Source organism: Suncus etruscus, chromosome 9 (genome assembly GCF_024139225.1).
Source record: "Suncus etruscus isolate mSunEtr1 chromosome 9, mSunEtr1.pri.cur, whole genome shotgun sequence".
Taxonomy (NCBI): Eukaryota; Metazoa; Chordata; class Mammalia; order Eulipotyphla; family Soricidae; genus Suncus; species Suncus etruscus.
In genome coordinates this window covers 33,075,787-33,092,984 of record NC_064856.1, presented here as the reverse complement: position 1 = coordinate 33,092,984, position 17,198 = coordinate 33,075,787, and the positions used below count along the sequence as shown (strand labels likewise).

At 43.7% G+C, this 17,198-nt stretch overlaps 1 protein-coding gene across 2 annotated transcripts in view; it reads right to left on the bottom strand.

The window, feature by feature from the left end:
* TSHZ2 (teashirt zinc finger homeobox 2) overlaps window positions 1-17,198 on the bottom strand; it is a 450,994-nt gene that overhangs the window by 204,002 nt on the left and 229,794 nt on the right. Inside the window, exon 2 of one of the 2 annotated variants that reach the window (XM_049781314.1) lies at window positions 2,463-5,414. In XM_049781314.1, coding sequence (XP_049637271.1) covers window positions 2,463-5,414 — 2,952 coding nt within the window. Of the gene's footprint in view, window positions 1-1,748; window positions 5,415-17,198 lie in introns of those variants that run through there. The other variant, XM_049781313.1, reaches the window with a different exon arrangement.

Here is a 17,198-nt window from a genome sequence, read left to right as displayed (position 1 = left end):
AGAAATGAAGACATTCATATAAATATGGTCACAGCATGCTATGGGAAGGCCAACATGTTCTCAAAAGAGACCCCCTTAAGATGGCAGGATTCCTTTCTAGGGGTCCCATAAAGCACCTTTGTGCAGATGGGGAACAAGTCACACAAACCCAGATTTCCTTATCTTAACACAAATCCATCAAGCATTTGTATACACACTGCACACTTTTCCCCAGGTCTTTGAATGTGCCCAAAATGCATCCTCCCTGCCCCATTTTTATGCCCAACTCTGTTAACACAGAGTTCACATAGGAACTCTGTATCCTGGGACCTGGAAGATCTAAATGAGGTCCATTTGACACCAATAAGTGCAGAGTCAAGGACAAAACTGGGCTTCTGAGCTTGACAGATCTGCAAGAATCTGTTGTGAAAGAGTTTTCTTAGACTCCTGGCTTATTGTTAGTTTCTTAGAACCAGGATGCATGTTTCCGGTTTTAACTGATGCTTTCTTTGCCTCCCATATTTGAAAAGAAATTTGAAAAAATGATTACAAACCTAACAGGTGGAAAATTGGTCTTTATTGTAGCACAAATAAACATAACCTCATTGTTCTCTTCTCCATGGTTCGGACCTGCCACTATGAACTTTGAAATATCTCTCTTCCCTTTGAGTATCCCATGGATATCCACCTTGTTTTTTGTTTTATGTGGAAGGACCAGCAAAGCATACTAGCAAGTGACATAAGATGTCGAATGTTATACAGAAAATAAATAGGATGGGGTGGGGTCCCAAGCTCAGGTATAGATCAAAGAGCTGCCTTTGGACTTTACTTTTTTGATAGTAAAAGCAGAATAAACCATGCCTGGGGAGCAAGAGATGGATCTGCCAGTAATACATTTCAGTGTTAAAAAACATGCAAACAGACAATTGTCTTTCTTTGAGCCCAGAGAGCCACAGAATTAGAGATACACCCCTTCCTTTCTCAGCAGTTCTTGGATCTTCTTAGTGAGGGAACAGTTTGGTGAGTCTTTGGCCATTCTTATGTCTCCCCATGACATACCCTACACACACCTGTCCATTGGGTGCTTGCTTTGGGTTTCTACTGAAAACAAATGCTCTGACACTGGGGGAAAGAGAATGAGGAGGACTTCTGTGCCAACTTATTTCTTGTTCATATCTGAGTGTAAATTCAGTTGAAGAGCTTATCTATGTAACCTAGCATGAGATCAAGGGGGTGACAAGTGCTGGGGATTAAAGTTAGGTATCATATCTGTCTTGGAGTGTAACCTAAGGTAAAGGACCACCTGAATATATGTGAGGGTCCTTAACTTGGTGAAAGGTGGGGGGTGTCATGCTGAAAAAGAGAGTCCAGGAGAGAACATACGAAAAAGAAGATGAAAAGCATTTGATAAGACCCAGCCTTGGTCAGCAGTTTTAATGGCTCGTGTGACTAATTGGCAAGGTACTGGGCCTCGATTTCAATCCTCTACTAGAGGTAGCAATAGGTAATCTGGGCCTGGGTGACCACACAAGGCACAGAACTTGTATGAGACATGATACAAAGAATCTGGAAGCTTGGTCACTTGCTCTCAAATCCACCTGTGGCAATGGGCATTAGGAGTCTCATAAGTCATGTGCTTCTCTGGGTCATGGACTGCATTTATCTCTTTGTTTAAGGGGGCCTCTGGCATTTGTTTCCCCAACACAAGTGCAGAAGAGAAGAGAGGAAGAGAAAAGTCTCTGTTTTGCTCCTCCTGGAGTTCTGCAGGGGAGCCTGTTTCTGCCATCTGATTACAAAGCAGATGTTTTTTCACTAGGAATCTCCCAGAGGAAGTCAACAAAGGGAAAGGCGCATGGCAATTGCTGCAAGTGAACTCGGAAATGTATTGACTACAATAACGATAGTGCAGACAGCTAGAAGCTGTTCAGGAGCTGAGCAAGAGATCTGCTCAACCCAAGTGACTACACCCACGAAATGCTTCAATCTAGGGTCCCTGCTCCAGAAAGGGGTGGTGTACTGGACAGTGAGAGTAGTTGGTACACATGTATGAGTTCCTGAAAATGAAGTGTGTAGCCTTGGAGTGACATGACCATGAAACCTGGGATGATCATAACTAAGGGAACCACATCTCAGGGAGCAAAAGTTTTCTTCTATGCCCATGTTAGTCTACTCAGCCCTCTGTCAGAAGGAGGGATAGAGAGATGGGTCAGGACTAACTTGGCATGTTCTAGACAGTAAGTCCTATGCCAGCTGGGTATTGGGAGGTGTTAGCCGTCTCTATGCAGACCCATCATCTCCCTCTCCAGAAGCTCCTCACAAGGCTAGGGTCCCAAATCACCTGGGAGCAAACCCATACCTGCAGGGTTAGTCTTCATCCACGTCTGTTACAAACTGTGAATGGTGCTCGGGGGACTTGCTGTGCGTTTTGCTTAGATGGAGTTTTACCGCGTGTTTGCTCACAAATGTCCGACAGCACAACTTACACTTGAATTTAGAGTCTGTGTCCTCTTCGCCCACTATGGTTTCTGGAGACCTCTGAGCCGACGAAACCCGGGAGATCTCTGCCTCCACCTTGTTGGGCTGCTCCGTGCTCAGGCGGGTCATGTCCTTCATTTGGAAACCCAGGTGCGACTCTAAGTGACTGATGTAGGTTGAGGGGGTTCGGAACTGGGAGGCACAGTCACTGCAGTAAAAGATGGGGTGCCCCTTGTCCATGTTTTTCAGAAACTTGGTGCCACCTGTTTTCCGCAGCTGGTATTTCACGTTGGCCAGCCAGTGGCTGATGGTGGTCATGGAGAGTCCTGTGAACTTGGAAATCTGCATTCTCTCCTGTGGGCCCAGATCTGACAATAGGTATTTGCCCTCAGATGTCTGGAAGAGGCTGGAGGCAAATTGAGCCTGTAGGATTAATAGATGCTGTGGGTTCCAATTGGATTGCCGGCCCTTCCGCTTATGCAGTGTGGACACCTCATTGGACACGTCCTCGAAACGCCGCACATCCATTTCAAGCTTCAGGGCTGGGAGTCTGGAGGGAGTGGCAGGCTTGGGTGTGGTGGCTTTGGGAAGAACCTTAACCATGTCAGCAATGTCCGACAGGGCGTGCTTCTGTGGTGGGGATGTGCAGGACTGTGCTTGCAATGACTCGGCCTTCTTGCTTTTGGATTTGGTCAAGTCAATGGGTTGGTCACTGCTGTCAAACAGGTAGCGCCTGGACATGCTGGCTGGCCTGGCAGAGGCAGGACTCAGCACAGGCTTGTCCAGAACACCCAAGGCAGGCTTGTGGAACAGAGACATGGTGCTGGGACTGGGGCTGGTACAGGAGGGCGAGCGCAGTGGCTCTGTGGCTCTGCCTAGGTGGTTGTTGAGCACTGACTGCAGTGCACTGAGAGGGTTAATGCTGGGCAGGGCTGAGGTGTGGCTAGCCAGGCTGCACCCATTGCTCAGGGAGGTGGCTGGCTCTGGGCTCTGCCCTTTCTCTTTCTCTCCCTCCTCCTTCAGCAGCAGCTTCTCCTCCTCCTTGGGGAGGTTGGGCTCTGCTTTTTTGGGTTCTGAGGCAGGCTCACTTTTGGGGAAAGACTCTTCTCCATCTCGGTGGCTGAATGAGGGGGCATCCTTGGGGGGACTCTCTTGTCCGCTGTCTTTGCCCACCTCTTCCTTGTCTTCTGGCTCCTTTTTCACTTGAGTGTAGGGGGCCAGGTTGGGGGGCATGGGCACCAGTGGCAGGACTTTCCACTTGGGGGCAATGGGCCTCAGTTTGTTGGGGAGATTAGGTCGGATATGCAGCACCTGGGACCCCATGGGCAAGGTGGGCTTGGTGCCCTCGGACAGCTGATAGGCGGCATGAATGCTGGGGTAGGCACTCCAGCTTGGAGCCCCATTTTGGGCTTTGTTGATGGCCGTGGTAACAGTATTTTCCAGCGACTTCAAGATGTCCCCACCCCCTTTGGAGCTATCTTCCAGGTCCTCCTCCCTTAGATACTGGTACTTGATGGTTGGGTCTAAGGGTTTTTGCAGGGGGTCTTCATACTCTTCCCTTTTCACCGCCTTATCATCCTGGGGGGTCTCCTCAGCCTTGTCCCTCTTTCCTTCTTTCTTGAACTCTGTGGAGGAGGCTGCACTGTCAGAATTGCTGGAGGGCCGGGGTGCAGGTGCCTCGCCACTCGGGGTGTCGGACAAAGATTGCATTTTCTCCACGGCCAGCGGGTCCAGCACCAACTGTTTCCCCTTTTTAGAGGCCGAGCTGGTGACCTTGAGGAAGTGTCCTGTCACCATCATGTGGGTGGTGAGCTGCTGTAAGGTGTCGTGGGAGCTGCCGCACTCCATGCATTTCAGGATCTGGGACTTGCACGCCTCGAACTGCCATGTGTAGCTGGCTCCGTTCTGGTAGCCATAGCGGTTGTTGGACGTGAGTTGTAGGGCATTGCTCTTGGGGGTGGAGTAGGACTCGGCCAGCGACCCCGTGGTGGAGTCGGGGGAACACGGCCGATTGACCTCGAAGACACGCTTCTTGGCTGCCGGAGTGACCATTTTCGAGGTGATGGTAGGAACAGGCTCCTTCAAAGGCACTTTTTGGTAATGTTTTGTTTTGATCATGTGGACGCTCAGATCCTGGAGGGAATCGAAGGAGTCTCCGCAAAACATGCATTTCAGTACTTTCTGAGCATCCTCCTTATCCATATCCTGGAAAGCCCTTTTCCGGGGCTTGGAATAACTCGTGGGTCTCTGCTTGTCTTTTTTGCGGTTGTCATCTTGATAGTGGCCCGTCTCGTTCATGTGCACGGTCAGCTCGACCAGTGTGTCGTAGGCAGCACTGCACTGGCGGCAGCGGAAGCGGCTGGCCCCAGTGAACACGGAACCACACAGCTTGCTGCTCTGCCGGTACAGTTGCACTGAGCTGAACAAGCTAGGCTTGGACACAGCCCTGGCAGGCAGGTGCTGCTGTAGGCTCTTGGACAGAGCATCTTGGTGCCAATCAAAATCAGTCTTGTGGCTGCTGCTGCGAGTGTCACAGCTGCGCCGCTCACTGGGGGACAGCTTGAAGCCAAGACCCAGGCCTGACCAGTAGGAGTCAGACAAAATGTTGGCATAGACGGCTGTCATCTTATCCATGCAATTGTGGGGTTCACTGGAAGGCTTGGGGTGTGTGCTAGCTTTCTTGTCTGAGGCATCTCTGCCGCTGATACTTTTGACATCCGACAAGGGGTCACTAGCATCACTCAGCAAAGACTCATTCTCTGCATCCTGGTTGGATAGATGGCTTCCAGGTGAGTTCTGGTAGCTAAAGCAGCCTTTTGGCTCAGGGCCTGTATCTAGTTCCTCGTCCGTGCCAGGGTCATTGCTGCCCGGAAGTTGAGCTACAGAACCACTGTCCTCCTCCTCCTCCTCTTCTTCTTTTATGTCCTCCTCTGCTTTCAGCTGTTCCTCCTGGACATAACCTGCAAGAGGAGAGATGAAATGAAAAGAAACTGAAATAACCATCCCAAATCCCCTGCTGAGATCAGGGCCTTCCTGTTCCCAAGGGAAAGGGAATTTAACCCACACATCCCAACACTTTTATGTACAGCAAGAGATGAATTCGGGAAAAGCCAAATGATGATGGCTTTTGTGTCCTCTACACCATTTTGAGTTAATGGCAGGAGTCTTCATTCTTTAGACTCCCACGTTCATAGTTTTCTTGTTTAAGGGACATCACCCTAATGCTTCTCTAATTGACAGTTGCTAAACTTGTGCATGTGATGTGCAGGGAAGGTGGTTGAGTGAAATTCAGATGCTGCAGAGGAGAGTGTATGGAGAGACCTGGGGTCCTTAGGAAACTAAAACTTGCCCTCTGGTGGCTTCCTGGTGAGGGAGGCCAGCACATTAGACTTTGCTGGCAGACAATCAGCTCAATCAATGGTGAGATTTCAGATGCAATGTGGACATGCAGCCTTTAAATTGTTGAAAACCAGTGTCTTCTATATTCTAACATTAAGATTTTTTTCTTTTGGAGAGAGTTTCACAGTAGAAAGAGATATTATAGAGTATTGGATAGAATCTGCTATTGAGAGCTGAAAAATGATGTAAGTTCAGCAAATCTAATGATTTTAAAATAATAGTAGATGGTGTTAGAATGGGAGACTGGGGGGTTCTCCTATTATTTTCCAACAGGTTTATGAAGACCTTTTCAGGCAGGTCTGAAAATGTCCTCTCAGTCTGGTGTCTGTAATTTCCAAGGCACTGTGATTTGTAGCTACCCATCAGGAGATGACGACTTTGTATTCAATTTGGAGATGCAAAATGCTACTGGGATGCAGTTTTCCTTAGCAAGGATTTAAGCAGCCATTGCACAGGGGAATGAGAGCAGTAGCCTAGGGAATAAATGGGTGAATATCCACTTGGAAGATGAAAAAGTGACTAAGCCACTTGGATGAAAGTGACCACAGGAAGGAAGACATCAAGAGGAGTTTGTGATAGGTTTGCAAATGCCCTTATTTCCCACTTCTTGTTTTCCAGTGGTTCTACTCCTCTTCTTTGGGGGGAAATTCTGCAGTGGGACTTTTGATTTCATTTTTCAAGGAAAGAGCTGGGGAATGGATCAGCAGGCACTGGAAGGCTGTCCTGGGATAGGCAACAAGGGCTCGAAGAGAAGGGGTGTGTTAGGAAGAAGACAGTTTTAGCCAGGAACTCCATTGGCTGTGACTGCAGTTGAAGAAGGTTTACCCAGTGATCCCTACCTCCTAGAGAAGGCAATTCCCATTTACAATTCCTTCTTTCTATTTTCTCTCAATGGTCACATAAAGTATTTTCTAGGAGCATGTTTATGGAACAGAGGGGGCTTTCTCACACAGCTAGTTAAGATCTTGATCACACAGCTAGTTAAGCCAAGTTGAGTCCATTCAATGGTGATGGAACCCTTGTGAATTTTATGAGATAATCTATGGTCTTAATTGCTAGGCCCACTCACTGTCTATCATGGACTACATGAATAAAAGAAATTTGTAGAGACCCTCAAATTGAAGGTGCAGCAATGGTATTTCATGGCATTATCATCTCAGAGGTAAAACTTGGGAATATTGGGGCCGGGAAGGTGGCACTAGAGGTAAGGTGTCTGCCTTGCAAGCGCTAGCCAAGGAAAGATCGCGACCGCAGTTTGATCCCCCAGCGTTCCATATGGTCCCCCCAAGCCAGGGACAATTTCTGAGCACTTAGCCAGGAGTAGCCCCTGAGCATCAAATAGGTGTGGCCCCAAACCCCAAAAAACCAAACAAACAAACAAAAAACTTGGGAATGCTTGAGATAGGAGCTCCTGATTTTAAGGGCCCTATACCCGAAACCAAGAAGCAAAGTGAAAGCAAAGTGATCTTGCTGTTCATAGTTATTGGATATTTTAAGACTGATTATAGCATGTTTTAGCTGCTCTCAAAAGTTGACAAATAATTTTTTTCTTTTGGTGTTAAATCAGTGTTTCTGGTTTCTAGTTTCATAAACTGATTAAAAGAAAACACTACTTGATCTAGTCAAAAAACTGCTAATAAGGCAGCCACTACTTACAAGAAGACCTTAGATTAACAGAACCAGAACATTGAGTTTATACCACCTCTTCTCCCCATCATTAGTTTTTTTCTGGACTAATGTTTGTGTTTGAGACAGTTATGTCAGGAAGTTACAGTCACCAGAAAGTCTGCTAAAAATGAGTAAATGAGTTAAGGGCAAAGTCAAGCAAAGTAAGTTATAAATTATGCAAACTTTATCACTTAAACTTGAACTTTTGAGGCTTAAAGGGGCTTTATTATTTATATATCAGGTGTCATACCTTAGCCAGAAAATGTTAATCCAAGCAATATAGTCACCACACCAAAATTCAATACTATCCTCTCCAAAACAATAAAAGGTATGCTTGTTTGTGTATGTTTGTGTGGATACACAGCAAGGGCAAAAATTTTGGGGGAAATAATTTTTTTAAATCAAACAAAAAGTATTTTTTCATCTCAGTGCCTAGAACATAGGGACTGGCATTCAGTAGGTAGCTAGGAAGAAATTCCTATTATTGTGTGTGTGCAATATACATGCATACATTGAATGTGCACATGTGGACAGGAACAGACATACACACACGTGTGCCCACACACACAGCTTAGTCAATATAGCAATTTTCACACAGGAGAAAGGAAGTGCTTTTCTCTTTCTTTTTTCTTCTGCTGACATTTGGAAGCCAAGCTTTCCAGACCAGCTCGACTTCCCCATGTACTTTGTCCTTCTAAATGGATTCCCCAGAAGAAAAGTCAGAGACAGCGAATGCCTCCCCCACAGTACAGATAAAATTTTCTGCTTAATTAGGCATTGACATGTTTACTATAACCTTTACAGAAGAGTAACTCGTGCTGAGAGACCCTTTTTGTCTGCTTTTTTCTGCAGAACAGACTAAATCTCCGTCACCTGATAAGGAAACACATTGAAAAGCCTCATAAAAAAGTGCCAAAGCATCCGTCAAAGTGAGTGTATTTTAACAATGGTTGAGGGTTCCAAGGAGTTTTAAAAATACATTCTGATATTATACATTTAAAACTGTTCAGTTGACTTAAGTGATTTTGTTTGCCACTAGCAACTGTGGCAGGAGAGTAAGGCAGTGGGAATATGGTGCTCAGAGTGTATAATGAGTGACTGTGTCTCTCTTTGGAGCTGATTTGTTTAATAAGACTGCATCATGTGAGATGTGCTGGAGCAAATAAATGGCAAGTTTATTCTTATGAACACTTATTTAACAGAGAAGGCAAGTGTGGCTGTGCTGTAGGGATCTTCTTTGCAAAACTTTTTTGGGGATGGCAAACCTGGTATCGACATCCCTGATTCCAAACTAATTTCCTATTGGTGTCCCCTTAACCATGCACTTTGCTACAAGAAAACTTTGTTCTTCTAAAATAAATTATTTAGAAGAAAAGTCAGAGATAATACAGAGGGTGTTGGCAAAGTCACCTTCCTCTGTCCAAGGTTAGCAGTCCCAACTGATGGGGTTGCTAATTTTGCAGCTAACTCACTTGGTTATAATGAAGTTACCGTGGTCATTTTGTGTGTGACCACAAGGCTCCCCATTCTGCTTTTCAGAAATGTTAGAGGTATTCTGTTGTAAGTAGGTGGTGGCATGGTTTTGCTTGACTGCTGCAGGATCTTATGGTCACCATCTTAGAAAAGCTTAGGCATGGGTCAGTGTGGCTGACAGACTGTTCTCTAACAGCCTGCTGGCTCCTTCTAGAAGTTGTGATCATCCATGCACAGAGGGTGCTAGCAATGTCACCTTTCTCTGTGTAGGAATGTTTCTTGGGATCTGCCCAAAGGAGGGAACATTGCCTCATGTTCTGCTTCAATAGCCCCACTCTGATAAGTCCTTTTAGCCATGTCCTTAGGGAATGCTGGTGAAATCCACCTGCTTCTTAAATGCCCCCAAACCATTAGTTTCTCCTTCATAGCCTACTGATGACTGGACTCTCTTCTCTGGACACTGTTATGGAGGTAGACAGATCTGAATGTTCTCTTGTCCAAAACACTTTCTTCTGTCTGTCCATGTCATGCTATTGGTACTTACTTCATGTTGAGTCTTTCTCTACTCCCTGCTCATCAACACAGTCAGACTAGGTGAATTCAGGTTAGAGGACATAGATATCCTGGATTTCCTAGTTTAATTCACTCATTTTACCCAGAAGTATCTCAGGGCTGTCACATGCAAGCCACTTAAATGGCTTCTCAGGCATTGCCACATAGTGGCTCTCCAAAGGCCCAGAGATTAGAGATGTAGAGACATTAGTAATTAAGATAGAGCATGGGAGGCATTGGAGGAAAATCACAATAAGGTCAGGAAGTCCTCAGAGAGACAGAGTATTAAAGGAGGACACTAGAGGCAGAATGGGAACCAAGAAACACACAGCATCCAAGGCCAGGTGTGCAAGCACCCTATAAAGAGATACAGAGCACAAGAGTTGTAGGGAATAGAGAATTTAGGCCACATAGATAGAATACAGGTGCTACTTAAGGAGCAGCCAGGAAGTCAGGGTGGCAGGGTTTATTTTTTTGGTCAGGTCAAATCATGTGAATAAAACCAAGTTCCTCTGGTATCCAGACACTGGTAAACCCGAACCAAGGGATCCTGAATGCCAGAGTTGGAGAAAAAGTTAGCTCATCTGAGGCTGCCTTGGATCATCTCCTGTTTAGACTTGGCTTATTTTCCCCTCCTGTCCACTTCACAAGGGTCTGTGAGGAAAGGGAAGAGAAAGTTCCCAGTCTTCTTTATGCCAAGGCTGCTATGTCTTGTAGGGGCAACACTATTGAATCAAATCAGTCTTTGTTCACTCTCACCCCACCCCAAGGCCACAAAGTTGGAATCTTTTAATAATACCTCTCAGGACTCAGACACTCCTAAAAGTTGGAGAAGCCTAACTGTAAATAAATACAAATATTAATTAGTTGCAAGAAATTTAACTCTAGACTTCTCTCTGTTGCTGTGCCATATGCATGTAGGGTCTAGATTTTTTTTGCAGGAGTGTATACAGCATCAAGAATCCTCTCCCTTTCCTCCTCAGGTACTAAAAAACCAAATGCCTGTGGCTTAGCAAATTGCTTTCAGTTTATACTGGGAGGTACTGATCAAGAGAACCATGTCACAGGTCACTTTGTCAAGAGTGAGTAAGCAGGTAGGATTTGGTAGGATCAGTTCACATCTGACACTTACTACTGAGTATGGGAAACTTTCCAAGACTTTGAAAGCTCTATGTGCCCATCTTTAGAATGGATTCATAGTGTATTGACTTTACAGGATTTATAGAGGTCTCAATTCTGTTAATATATGTTCAATATCAAAGCAGTTGGGCCACTTCCCAATGCACTAATCTGCTTGAGAATTTGAAAACACACCCCCCACACATTTTAGTCCCAACCTGAGTGTGCAGATGGTTGACATTAGTGACTGGTGACTGTCTGTGCTATCTCCATATTCTATTCCAAGCCAACAGTTTTTAGATGAAATTTACATTTGATACATTCCAGCTTTGCACGTGTTGTGTGTAAGAAAAGGACTTCTTATGGTTTGAGGTTTGTTATTGAAAATTGAATCATTCATACAAGGAGCTGGGGATGTGTGTGCTGGAAATTTTCATAGAAGTGAGGTGCTGACAGAGAAAAGCAAGTTATTAGGTCATTCCCATAATGATCATATATGCAATTTTTGAGGAATAAAGCAACCCCCATCAAAGAAAAAAGGAGATTTGGAGCTTTACATTGAGAGAGATGACAAATACCCTAGGCAAAAGGGTTCGGGGAAAAATGCATTCTCTTCACCTCCCTAGAATTGCAATCCTACATGCTTTATTATTGGGAAGTGTGCTGGGGAAAATTGACAAAAGCAAAGTAAAAAAATATTCATGGAGTCGGGTAAAGCACAGGCCATCACATAAGTTTTCTGGCAGTTCCCGTTTACGTCTCATTATCCTTTTATTGTCCACTCACCAGGAGACACAGAAATCAAGAGAGGAAGACCCTAGCAGGATGAGACCTTTCAAATGAAGACTTTTTTGGTTCTGTCATTTCAAATGGTGTCAAATATTCACAGCAAAATACTCACACTGATTTTTTTCTACCCAAGACTCACAAAACACACAAACACAGACACAGACACACACACAGACACACACACACAGGCACACACACAGACACACACACAGACACACACACACACACACACACATTGCTTCTTCTAAGCCTGGAAAGGTGGTTGAGAATCCCACCTTTTCCTCCAATCCTGAAAAGGGACTGTGAATCGCAGTACCATTAGAAATTATGTGAAGATGGGCCACCATCTGCATCTTTTCAGACACATGGTCCCATCTCATGTGAAATAACATCATTAGCATGGCTGTCCTGCAGGGCCAGAGGTGCTCTTGTTTCCTTTCTGCTTGGCATTAAGTCAAACATCTTTTCTTTTCTTTCTCTTGTTCTCTCTTTTGGCAAACGCTGCTTCTTTCTCTGAAATATTTCATGCAGATAATGGATAATGACCACTTCTCATTTCCTTTTCTCGAAAATGTCTAACTGCATTAGCCAAGAATGGAAAAATTTTAACCTGCTTCTTTTTGCTAAGTTCGTGGCTGTGACCACTTTCTATTAAGGAATAGAGGCAAGCAGGGAGAAAACGGTCCTCTGGCCCATCTATGTTGCTCAATTGGCACTGTCAGAGCTGGTTGGCCTTGGCTTTTTTGGTGAGGAGGCTGTATTGTTCTCTAGAAACACAGAGTCCAATGGCAAAGACCATTCTTGTCTTCAGGCCAACTCTTCAGCCAGAAAATACTTCATTGCCCTGGATTCTTCGATTCTGTCCTCTCTGGCTTGGGGTTTGAACTTCTTAACTCTTTAACCTGTTGGTTTCTCCACCAAGTTGATGACAATGACCTGTCTGGTTTTGGGGACCATGATATCTGTGCTTTAGCTGAGGTCTTGAACAGGGTTCTATCATTCACCCAGGCTTCTCAGCTGGAAGGATGGGAGAAACTTTTAGTCTGAGTTATCATGCTGTGTTTTGTTCTATTAGAACATACCCACCACATAACTACCCACATCTCAAATATCATTTTGTTCTGGGAGTGTTCTGGGATTATTCTTGTCTCTGCAATCAGGGATCTGTTGTCAGACTTTGGGGAATCATATGGGATTCTGGGGATCGAATCCACTTCAGTCACATGCAAGGCAAGTGCCCAACCTGCTATATATTGGCTCTGGCTCATTCCGAGTATCTTCAGGAATAGATAGCTGCCAGCATGGAGGTAGGTTTTGCTCTATTTAGAACACGCACAGGCACACACAGAGATATTTTATTTCTTTACATGTGGTGGTCAATGATTTGGTCCCCTGAGCTGCAAACCAGGTCTTTCAACTTCATCTTTAAAAATTCAGAACATGTCAATGACAACTCTGCCTCATAGCTGAATCTGGGTGCGAGAATTCATGCTAGAGTCTTCCCTTTCCCTATTTAATCCATCAGCAGAAGTGTCGGGTGCACTCTTCTGGCACATTATAAAGTTCTGTGTGGTCATTAGGTTTTATACTCCACCCTTGTCTGAAATGCCTCCTCTCTCAAGCAGATGAGGAATTTTCCTTTCTCTCCTACCATTTATTTCCTGGCCCCACAGTATCTTCTCAAAACTCCTCTTGCTCTGTGTCTACTCTCCTTTGTTACCCCGGTGGCCAAATGGCCTGCCTGCTGTCTTCATAATCTCACCCCTTCTTTGTCCCTTTTCTGGGGTCTTTGATATGTTTTCTCCTGCATGGACCATGTCTCCTCCTGGGTCAATTCTTTTGTATGTGTCTGAGATAACATACTCTTCTTCAGAGGAGTCATCCCTGGTACCTGTAATGGCCACTGCCTCTTTCCAAGTTTCCAGGGGCCAACCTAATTTTTGATATCAATCTTTCTCTCTTGTGTGGTCCTGATCCCAACTCAATGCACCCCCTATTCATCTCATGGTTTATCTTCTCAGTCAAATGCTAAGATTCCCCAGGACAGGCTCCATCTCTCTGGCTCACCACTATCTTTTGTTAGCCAGGGGCTCAATTTATTCTAATTTTTGTGGAATGAAAGAAGAAATGACCAGATAATGACACTGAGGGGTCACTGTGAAAGTGAAGTGTTGTATTGATGACAGTTTTTACCTAACACACCCCTTCTGATCTCAAGCCAGAAAGAACAAAACAAAAATGTTTCTAATAGGCTTTCATGGGGATCAGAAGGGGCCACACAGAGGGGCTCATCCTTTTCAGCAAAGAAAGTTAGGACAGATGAGATATAAGTTTGGAGGCCAGGAGATCAGAAAATCCCTCTTTATTTCAATAAGAAGCCTCTGACACACCTCTTCTACACTCAAGTTCTACAATTTTGAATTTTTCATTTGGTAAAGGTAAATCTAGAATTCATTCTCTGTAAAAAATAGACAAGCCTAGGGACTGGAGTGGTAGTACGGAGAGTAAGGCCTTACACATGGTCCACCCAGGTCTCATCCTTGGCACCCAATATGGTTACCAGAAACCCATCAAGAGTTATACTTGAGCACAGAATCAGAAGTAAGTCTGAGCACTGCTGAGTGTGGCACCCAAACCAAATAAAACCAAACCAAACCAAACCAACAACAGAAAGAAATAGAAAGGCCTATCCTCTTCAGAAGGAGTGAATGAGTCTGTTGGATAGCTTTCTGGTGGCTGATTTCTAGAGATTCAGAGGCCTATTGGGCACTTTCACTCTAGCACACTGGATCTCTCCTCCAGGACTAATTAGTGACTGAGAGGAAAGTAGACATGGATGGGAATAGTTCAGGGCATTTAAACTGGGAAGTACTGTTACTGGCAATGGAATGAGTTAAGGCTGGAGTATTAACATTTTACAATGCACAATCAACAGGAGAGTGTGGAGAAAATAGTTCCAAATGTCAACTGTTGGAATGACGCAAAGCCAAGATCAGATATAGTTCTGGGAATTGGCTATAAGGAATGGATTAACCTTTTTCAGTTATCAAGATACCCAATTGGTTGAAGAACATGCTCTACTTGCAAAGTAGAACTAAGAAAAAAAGTATGTGCCTCCACCATCCTGAGTGTGCCACCATGCAATCAAAGAGCATAGGTTCTTGAACAAACTTCCCCAGGTTTAAATTCCTCCTACTCCTTGTCTATGTTGTCATGACCAGAAAATCAAGAACTCTGGGGATCTTGGTCTCCTATGAGATCCTATGAAATGGAGATAAACAATCCCTGGCTCAATTCTCATATCCTGAGAATGGAGCTGACTAGAGAAGGCAGAATACCTGGAAATAAGAATCACTCAATGTCCCCTCTCATCATTTTTGTAAGAACAAAAACCTAGTCACGAAGAATCACATGGGACTGGATTTCTCAGGATTTGTTGTATTTACTCTTTCAAGTATGGGCTGAAAAATAAACCCATCAGACTTCTAGCATTATTTTCAATCAACTCCTTCTGGATTCATTTAAATTCCTTTATCAGATTGAGTGTTTCTATACTACAAGAAACAAACAAACAAAAAACTTAATGATAAAAGGGATTAGCATTTCTAAATAACTCCGGTAAATCCTTTAAATAAATCCTGACCTATTTCCCTTCTTAATTAACTAGGTTAGCTTTTAAATGAGACAACTTATATGAAACAGCAGGTTTGATCTAGGGCCAAACCCACACTGGACAGTTGGATGAAGCAGTTCTTGGAAAAGACCCAAATTCTGGGACATACAAGGTCTTCAATCTTTCCAATGGACAGTTTGAATAATCTAATGGAAAATTCTCCAGGGTTTGCTGACCCCGTGATTTCAGGTTAGAGCTAGTTGAAGCTTGGTCTTTTCAAGGCAAGCCATCTTTTCTCTGTTCTTGTCTATAGAAGAGCTGGCCAGGGAGGGCATTATGTCAGCAGCCCCCAAATGGTACCAAATTGGCCATTATCCCGGAAGAGGCCAGCACTCCCCAGTGGTGAAAAACTCACTGAGAGATGGAGCCAAGAGACAGCCACTGTATTATCCTTGGTATTTTCCTGGTTTCTTTGGCATGTTTTATGTGTTTTACTTTCCTTTAAAAATCTCAATGCTTATTTCAGCCAGATCCCAAATAATTTTTGTGGTAGCTAAATTCTCTAAAAAAAAAAAAAGTCTATATATTTTTTTCTTAGCAAAAAGCTCAGAAAACCAAAAACTCATCATGTTTAGCTAATTGGTTATTTAATTTGCTTTTGGATTTAAAAGATCATTTTTCTTTCCCTGGAGAAGTTATGAGGAAAAGAAGCAGCATTTTCTGGACTGACAAAGGAAAAAAGAGTATGGTTCAAATTATGGGGAGAAAATTCCCAAACAACAAACATCTAATATTTGCTTTAATACCTTTAAATGACTATTAGGAGATATAAAGGAAAGTAGAAATCATACCTAAAAATATTTCCAAGAGGACATTGGTTGCCTTTTCCAGGGCTTGTTGTTATAAACATTTAAAAATGGTCTTTGTTAGTCCTTGGAATAGTGCTAAAATATAATTATTGTTACAGGATATGGCATGTTAGGCAGCAGAGTGAATCCCTCATCTATTCATTGGGATTGGCATCTCTTATATGTGTATACATGTTACTCCCACTGGTCTAAACTAGTTGCCTTGCAATATTGGCTTCTTTAGTTTATGCAAGCCAATAAATAATGAATATTCTCAATTTGACATGGTCTCGCCTTTCCTTATAGAACCTCAAGAACCACTAATAACAATTTTGCCAGCAGGAGTGATGACTGCCAAAAGACCAAGCTAACACACAGAGCTAGTGTAATTGGCTCAACTGCATTGGGACCTTCCTCCAACTCCATTTGAAATACTTTGAGCAAATAATCCCTTTTCTGGCCTCTAATAGTGGAGGGCGGGTCACTTGTAAGAGAGCTGCCTGAGATCTATAATTGCCTCAATGTTTCATAGTTTTGTATATCTGTGACTTTATAAAGGATCAATGTACCTACACTACAGTTAAGTATCACATCTTCACAAGATACACTTGCTTTACTTGCTTTGTGTATATTTAGCCTCTAATGGTAATGATGATGGGAAATGCATAAGAAATAGGTTTTGTTTTGTTTTTTTTTTTTACAAAAGCATAAGGTCATCAATCTCTTTTTTGTGGTTCTGACCATTATTATCCATTATGATAAAAGAGTTGATACTGTAAAATTTGAGATTAATGTTCATATTCTAGCACCTAATCTGTTATTTATAAGATATTGGCTAGTTTGAATTACCATCCCATTTTACATACAATCCCTCTCTGAGGCCCTTGCTTAGGTTTCCAGACTCTTTCTTTCCCTGTGCTCCTCAGGATTTTACCTAGAGATGCTACTGGACAAACCAAATTGTGACTTTAGTCTTTTATTCAAGATAGAAAGCTCTTAGTTTACCTGTGCATGTCTAACCCTCAGGAGTTTGGGGCACAGAGCAAGGATTCTATAAATGTTCTTTTCTTTCTCAGCCTGCTCTTTAGTCTATGACTTCACCTGGGGTCTTTCACATATTCAAAACTTTGATTAAATAACACTATGGTGACTGCATGAGAATCCCAGGCATTCACAGAATTAGATAGTCACAGAGGCTCTATTGCTCCACCCTGGTGATAAATCACACTTTCTCAATGCCTTGGTTGGATGTGATTTTGCCTCTGGGAACATGTTTGGAGCCA